The following is a 7,500-nucleotide window of genomic DNA, read 5'->3' as shown; positions in this document are numbered from 1 at the left end:
CAATGAGAATGAAAATAAGACCAATAACTAACAAAAAGCTACGTCACCATTCCACGACGGCCTCGTCCGGCCCCACGCCGGCCGGCAGCAGGTAGTTCCGGTAGTTCAGCAGCTTGTTCTCTTTGCAGCAGTCTCGCACCCAGATGTGCGACACGCTCGGCACGCCGCTGGCCAGGCACAGGAGGTACTTCCTGGTGCGGCAGTGCTGGTCCGCGATGAGCAGACTCTGGTAGGCCGCCTTGCACTGCGGACCCGGGAGAGGCAGAAGGTGGACGTGAGGCGGCGAGGAAGAACTAGAGGCTGTTTCAGGGGGCGTGGCCTGTGGACAGCACTCAAAAAAACCCAGAACTTCCTTGAAAAAAAACCCAGAACTTCCTTGTTCCTTCTCCATCTGTCGCCTTCCATGGAGGCGACAGATGGAGAAGGTAGCGGAGAGAGGCTCGAAACACGAGCAGGAGAACTCGGCATTCTGGGTAAATAAGAGCCGCGCTGAGGAGTTAAACTTGTTTTATTCCTTTAAAGTAAATGTACTTAAAAATTATTATTAATTAGTATGTTTTTAAATATTTCTCTCCATTTCATCACCTTTGCAAAGTGTGAAAAGCCTTTGAGTTTAGCTTATTAAATAAAAGGTATATTATTCATATTATTGTGTTGAAATAATCCAGTTTTGCAAATGTATGACGGAAAAAAGGAAAACACCTTTTTTGAGGTTAAAATCTAAACACTAAATCGGTTTATTTGAGGGCGAAACTGCAGGTTGATTAATTAAAGTTTAGTACAAGTAGCACAACAACAACAACAACGATTATATAATAATAATAATAACAATAAGTCATGCTCCTGAACTCACCTGCTCCTCGTTGAAGTCCTGCAGGACGAACCCGCCCCCCCCCTGCAGCTGGCTCTCCGTGTACACTTTGTTGTACGGGCCGGTCTGCACGTCATCTGGAAACAGAAACACGGCAGTTATTGATCCGCGGGTCGCGGCGTGAAGCGGATCAAGGCCCCGCCCCCCCGGCGGCGGGCTCGGCCTCCTCACCGTCGTCCTCTTCGTCGTCGGCGTGCCGGTTGGTGAGCCGGTCGATCTCGGACGAGGCCGTCAGCATGAAGGCGAAGCCCATGAAGAGCGTGGTGTTCTGGGGCAGCGGGCCGTGGGTCTCCACCACGGCGCCGGGCCGGCCGGCGAGGTCCGTGCCGCTGCCGGAGGTGTTGCACTGCCCGACCCGCTGGGCTGCAGGGGGACAGCGTGAAGAAGATGATGATGAAGAAGATAAAGAAGCAAAGACGGCGAGCGAGGGAGGAAACTTAAAAGAGTCGGTTCATCCAAATTACCCAAAAATATATTTCGTCATCATCTGCCGATGTTTTAGAGATCGTTCATGTTTAGGTTCTTTGGATGATCCACAGTAAGAGAACACGAGTACCGGGAGATAAAGTCATTCTTTTTAAGTAAAAACATTTATTTGAGCAGAATATGGCTGAAGACAGCTTCCCTCAAGGTTGATGTATTAGTTAATATTAATATATATATATATATTTTATATATACACGATGGAGAAGCTGACTTTTCCTTCCACATTGGAGATGGACATATTCAGTCAAGTAGATGAGATTAGGTTCCACATCGTAGGAGAACCCACTTTCTCTGAAAATGTTCTTTTACTTGCAGAACCTCAAGTAAACATGAACTGTACGGTCGTAGATACAACTACATTGTTTTTCTTTATTCAATTTAAATGTCTGTGATAAAATATATATATATATATATACACACACACATATATATATATATATATATATATATATATATATATATATATACACACACACACACACACACACACACACACACACACACACACATATATATATATATATATATATACACACACACACATATATATATATATATATACATATATATATATATACACACACATATATATATATATATATATATATATATGTGTGTGTATATATATATATATGTATATATGTATATATATATATATGTATATGTATATATATATATATATATATACATATATACATATATATATACACACACACACATATATATATATATATATATATATATATATATATATATATATATATATATATATATATATATATATATATATATATTAAAGTACATATAGGGTAAAGGTGTAGAGAGTCAAGCATCTCCTATGTGTAAAGAAAAAAGAGAAAAATGTTATTTGGATATTTGGACGTCTGTCAATAAGACAATAAAATAAATAAATGCATTGCGACAGTCAGATTGATTTTCGTTAAATTTAGGTGAACCGACCTTTTTGAGCATTAAATATAAAAAACTTTATATTTAAAAAGAAATGTCTCTCAAAAGCAAAAACACCCGTGACTCAAAACAGCGCATTGACCTCCACCGTGGACCGTCACCATGGGAACACCGGTGCACGTCGTTAATTACCCGGTCGGCCTCGGCGGCGGCGGCCAGCGGCGGCAGACGGACACGGAGCGTCCTACGAGTGTCATTTAAGCTCAGTACACAAACAACACGTTACTGCCAGGAGAACCCGCCAGGGAACGGAGAACCGTCACTTCGCTCAAAGCACCTCAACGTAAACAGGTTCACACTAAAAAAATACATTTATTACGGAATAATATCTTCTAAAAAATAAAAAAAAGTTTTAAAAAGTGTCATTACGCCTGCAGACCCACAAAGGTCGATTAAAAACAGATTAAAAAACATTATTTAAAATCTAAAACTCATTTAAAATGCTTTAAAAAAAAAAAAAAAAAAAAACGACAATTAAAAGAAGAAAGAAAAAAGATAAAACTACAACAACAAAATAAAAACCAGGGTAAAGAACAGATTACATCCCTGAATTAAAAACAAATATAAAACCCCCTCCCTCTCCGTCCGGAGGCGGTCAGGGTTTCGGCGAGCGCGTCTCCGTACCGGCTCGTGCGCCCGAGCCCCGGCGCCCCCTCTTGGCCGGCGTCCTGGTGTTCTCGGAGGCCATCAGCTTCCTCTTGCCCGAGGGGCCGGGGGTTCGAGGGCTGCGGTCGGGGGTGTTCGGACCCTCGGGGCCTCCTCTGCGCCTCCTCTTGCCCTCCACCAGGTTATCTACGGGGGAACGCCACTTCTTATTAAAATAAAAAGGCCCAGAAACGAGGAACAGAAGGGGGGCGTCGGCCCGGGGCTCACCGAGGCTGATGTCGGAGGCCTTGGGCACCGGGGGGGACGGCTCGTAGGGGCCCAGGCTGTGCTGCTCCCTCAGCTTGTTCCCTTGGTCCATGGACAAGATGATGGCCGTCCGGTTGTACCACTGCTTCTGGCCGTCCTTCTCCACGCTGTAGAACAGGTCCTGGCCCTCGGTCTTATGGCCCCTCACCACACCTGCAAGGGGGGGCGGAGTCAAGAGATGGAAGCTAAGCTAACGCAGCTGGGACCTGAGGCTACTCCACTACCCAGCATGCTCCTGGCTAACGCTCAGCTGCAGGAACATTTAGGGCAAACCAGTCAGGGACTGTTGGATGGATCCAGGTCTTCACAGAGATAAAAGGTCAGAGGTCACCACATTAGAGTCCCTCCCCCTCACCTATGCTGAAGGTCAGAGGTCACATTAGAGTACCTGCCCCTCACCTATGCTGTAGGTCAGAGGTCACATTATAGTCCCTGCCCCTCATCTATGCTGAAGGTCAGAAGTCACATTAGAGCCCCTCCCCCTCACCTATGCTGCAGGTCAGAGGTCACATTAGAGCCCCTCCCCCTCACCTATGCTGCAGGTCAGAGGTCAGTCACATTAGAGTCCCTGCCCCTCACCTATGCTGAAGGTCAGAGGTCACATTAGAGCCCCTCCCCCTCACCTATGCTGCAGGTCAGAGGTCACATTAGAGCCCCTCCCCCTCACCTATGCTGCAGGTCAGTCACATTAGAGCCCCTCCCCCTCACCTATGCTGAAGGTCAGAGGTCACCACATTAGAGCCCCTCCCCCTCACCTATGCTGAAGGTCAGAGGTCACCACATTAGAGCCCCTCCCCCTCACCTATGCTGAAGGTCAGAGGTCACCACATTAGAGCCCCTCCCCCTCACCTATGCTGAAGTACTCGTCCTCCAGCAGGGCGGTGACCTCCGTCTCCATGGGGATGGGGTCACACAGCAGGATGTCCCTCCCCGCCACCTCACACTCGTAGCCGTCGTCGAACCGCAGGCGGAAGCTCCCGTCGCCGGCGTCCTTGACGATGCGACCCGAGTAGAAGTATCCGTTGGACGACCACTTGGCGACGACCCGCAGGCCCACGAAGCTGCTGCCGGCCGAGTCCGCCTCCTCCGGCGACGAGCGCAGGGAGTCCGAGCGGCGGGGCGGCTCGCCGTCCGCGGCGGCGGGGGGGCTGGTGGGGAGGCGCGGCGGCAGCATGCGGGTGAAGTGCTCGTCCTCGGAGGAGGAATGAGGCGGGCCGCGAGCGCCGAGCAGCCGCAGGGAGCCGACGCCCCTTTAGACGGCGAAACAGAGCGTCAGAAACACGTCGACTTCAAGGAGCTCCTGTTTATATTATATATATATATATTCATATAAAAAAAATATATATATATATATATATATATATATTCATATAAATATATATATATATATAAAAATAAATAAATATATTCATATAAAAATAAATATATTCATATAAAAATAAATAAATATAAACAAATATATATTCATATAAAAATATATATATATATATATAAATATATATTCATATAAAAATAAATATATATATAAATAAATATAAATATAAACAAATATATATATATATATATATTCATATAAAAATAAATAAATAAATATATATAAATAAATAAATATATATATATATATAAATACATAAATATATTTATTTATTTATAGATTAAGACTGGGCTGGGTCTTGCTTAATGACCTTTGACCCATAATTTCCAAACATTTGTGAATCTCTTGGGACATTTTTGGCTTTTACATTTTTCGATTATTTTTGGCGATTTTAACCCTCTCAACTTTACCAACTCCAACTTTGTAATTATGTTTTTAGTGCAGAATAACTCATAATGTAAAATATGACATGTGTTACCAATGTTGACAAATGGCAGCTGTGTTCTGTATATAAATAAATACATAAATATATCAACTTATTTACATTTGTTCATAGGTTCAGTTGTATTTTTAGATTTTTCGTCACATGACTGTTGGTCTTTGAGTCAATCAAGACTTCCTATTTTTTATACAGAATCTGGTTAAAGCAAATTGGTTTACAGTCGGGTGAGATTTGAAATGACGTAGAATAAATAAATATGAAAACAAATCAACGTTTTAAGCTTAGTTTTCAGTAACTTTTTCCTGTCTGAAGCGTTAGTCGCACATGATGTGTTCAAGTACCGTCGGAAACAGATGAAAATCTGACGATAATTATGTTTTATTTACAGATTCTGGCTTCTCCATCCCGCCGGCGGGTTTGGGGGTTCAGACGTCGCAACACGTGTTGGATATAATAAAATGTACAGACTTAGGCCCTTAAAGGTCAGAGCATTATTAATGCAGCAGACATGATGCATCCTATAATAATCAGGCTTTAAATTAGAGAAACATTTTTCTTAAAAAAAAAACAATGGTTAAGTGATCCAATCCAATAAACATTCTTTAACTAAACAACGTGCAATTAAATAACTAATTTTCATCTTTATCTTTACAGATAAATATTTTAATTTAAAGCAGAAATTAGTCCATAATCAATAAAAAAAAAAAAGTGACGAGGATTCAGACGCACGTCATCGTAAATGTGTTATCTTTGGGTTTTTACGACATTTGCAAGAAATAAACAAGCAAATCTACAAACGATAGAAACCGACGGCGTGAGAGGAGATTAGTGAAAAGAGTGAAAGTGAAGTGTTAGACGTTGCGGGGGTCAAGCGGTTTGTTTTGCCTGTTGCAGAGCGAGCCTCCGCGAAGGACTCACCTGGACATCGAGGACCGGGACCGGGGTCGACCCCTTCTCGCCCTTCCTCTGGGGGTCATAGGGGCGAGGGCCTGGGACCCCGGGGGGTCGAAGCCTCTGTTCACCGTGACCACTGACCCTGCCCTGTGACCCCTGTGACCCCTCTGTTGCTGCCCGCCTCCCCTCCTGGGACTGCAGACACACAGAGGGGACGAATGGAATCCGGTCAGGTTGCACGGGGCACTGATCTGGGAGCTGCGCTGCAAACATCAGAAACACTCCCCCCCCCACCCCCCCACCACCACATTGAATGGGGGAGCGTCTTTCTTTGCTGCGGCCCCCAGATTTGTGCCCGCGTGCAACGTGCACCCCGAAGCAGGCCGGGATCAGTGAATCACTGAGAAATCAGAGTGTTAGAAAAGGCAAAGAAGGTGAAGGAGTGACGTCAGCTGGGACAGACAAAGAGAAATCAGAGAGGACCGAGGGGGACGCAGCGCGGGAGGCCGGGGGAGGGTACCTGAACGCCCCGCGGATGGGCGGCATGATGAAGTCCGGCCGCGTGAAGCCGCTGCTGCTGGTTCCCCCGGAGCTGTGCTGCAGGCTGGAGGCCTTGGACGACAGAGAGCTGATGTCAGCGAGGTCGCCGGAGGTCACGGAGCTGTTGCCCGTGCGGCACGGAGAGATGTCGCTGTCCAACACCTGGCAGTCCACCACGGGCTCCTCGCTCTCCTGGTGACATGACAACAAATAAATAAAAACAGGTCACGCCGAAGTCAAGAAGTGATGAGTGTTAAATATATTTTACAAATTGCTAGTAAAGCTGACGACCACCAGGGGGCGACTCCTCTGGTTGTATAGAAGTCTATGCTTCATGTGTTAAAGCTGCATTCTCTCTCCTGACCACCAGGGGGCGACTCCTCTGGTTGTATAGAAGTCTATGCTTCACGTGTTAAAGCTGCATTCTCTCTCCTGACCACCAGGGGGCGACTCCTCTGGTTGTATAGAAGTCTATGCTTCACGTGTTAAAGCTGCATTCTCTCTCCTGACCACCAGGGAGCGACTCCTCTGGTTGTATAGAAGTCTATGCTTCACGTGTTAAAGCTGCATTCTCTCTCCTGACCACCAGGGAGCGACTCCTCTGGTTGTATAGAAGTCTATGCTTCACGTGTTAAAGCTGCATTCTCTCTCCTGACCACCAGGGGGCGACTCCTCTGGTTGTATAGAAGTCTATGCTTCACGTGTTAAAGCTGCATTCTCTCTCCTGACCACCAGGGGGCGACTCCTCTGGTTGTATAGAAGTCTATGCTTCACGTGTTAAAGCTGCATTCTCTCTCCTGACCACCAGGGGGCGACTCCTCTGGTTGTATAGAAGTCTATGCTTCACGTGTTAAAGCTGCATTCTCTCTCCTGACCCCCAGGGGGCGACTCCTCTGGTTGTATAGAAGTCTATGCTTCACGTGTTAAAGCTGCATTCTCTCTCCTGACCACCAGGGAGCGACTCCTCTGGTTGTATGGAAGTCTATGCTTCATGTGTTAAAGCTGCATTCT

At 45.7% G+C, this 7,500-nt stretch overlaps 1 protein-coding gene across 4 annotated transcripts in view; it reads right to left on the bottom strand.

Annotated features, from left to right (window-relative positions):
* Positions 1–7,500, bottom strand: part of tp53bp1 (tumor protein p53 binding protein, 1) — a 16,935-nt gene that overhangs the window by 729 nt on the left and 8,706 nt on the right. For 2 of the 4 annotated variants that reach the window (XM_034558507.1, XM_034558525.1), the window contains exons 20-27: positions 6,470–6,681; positions 5,974–6,144; positions 4,088–4,488; positions 3,200–3,391; positions 2,951–3,118; positions 1,043–1,234; positions 854–948; positions 48–244 (exon numbers count right to left, since the gene is read on the bottom strand). In XM_034558507.1, the coding sequence (XP_034414398.1) occupies positions 48–244; positions 854–948; positions 1,043–1,234; positions 2,951–3,118; positions 3,200–3,391; positions 4,088–4,488; positions 5,974–6,144; positions 6,470–6,681 (1,628 nt within the window). Of the gene's footprint in view, positions 1–47; positions 320–853; positions 949–1,042; positions 1,235–2,950; positions 3,119–3,199; positions 3,392–4,087; positions 4,489–5,973; positions 6,145–6,469; positions 6,682–7,500 lie in introns of all 4 variants that reach the window. The other 2 variants (XM_034558498.1, XM_034558517.1) reach the window with 2 other exon arrangements.

Source organism: Cyclopterus lumpus, chromosome 3, assembly GCF_009769545.1.
Source record: "Cyclopterus lumpus isolate fCycLum1 chromosome 3, fCycLum1.pri, whole genome shotgun sequence".
NCBI lineage: Eukaryota > Metazoa > Chordata > Actinopteri > Perciformes > Cyclopteridae > Cyclopterus > Cyclopterus lumpus.
This window is presented reverse-complemented; position numbering and strand designations above follow the sequence as displayed.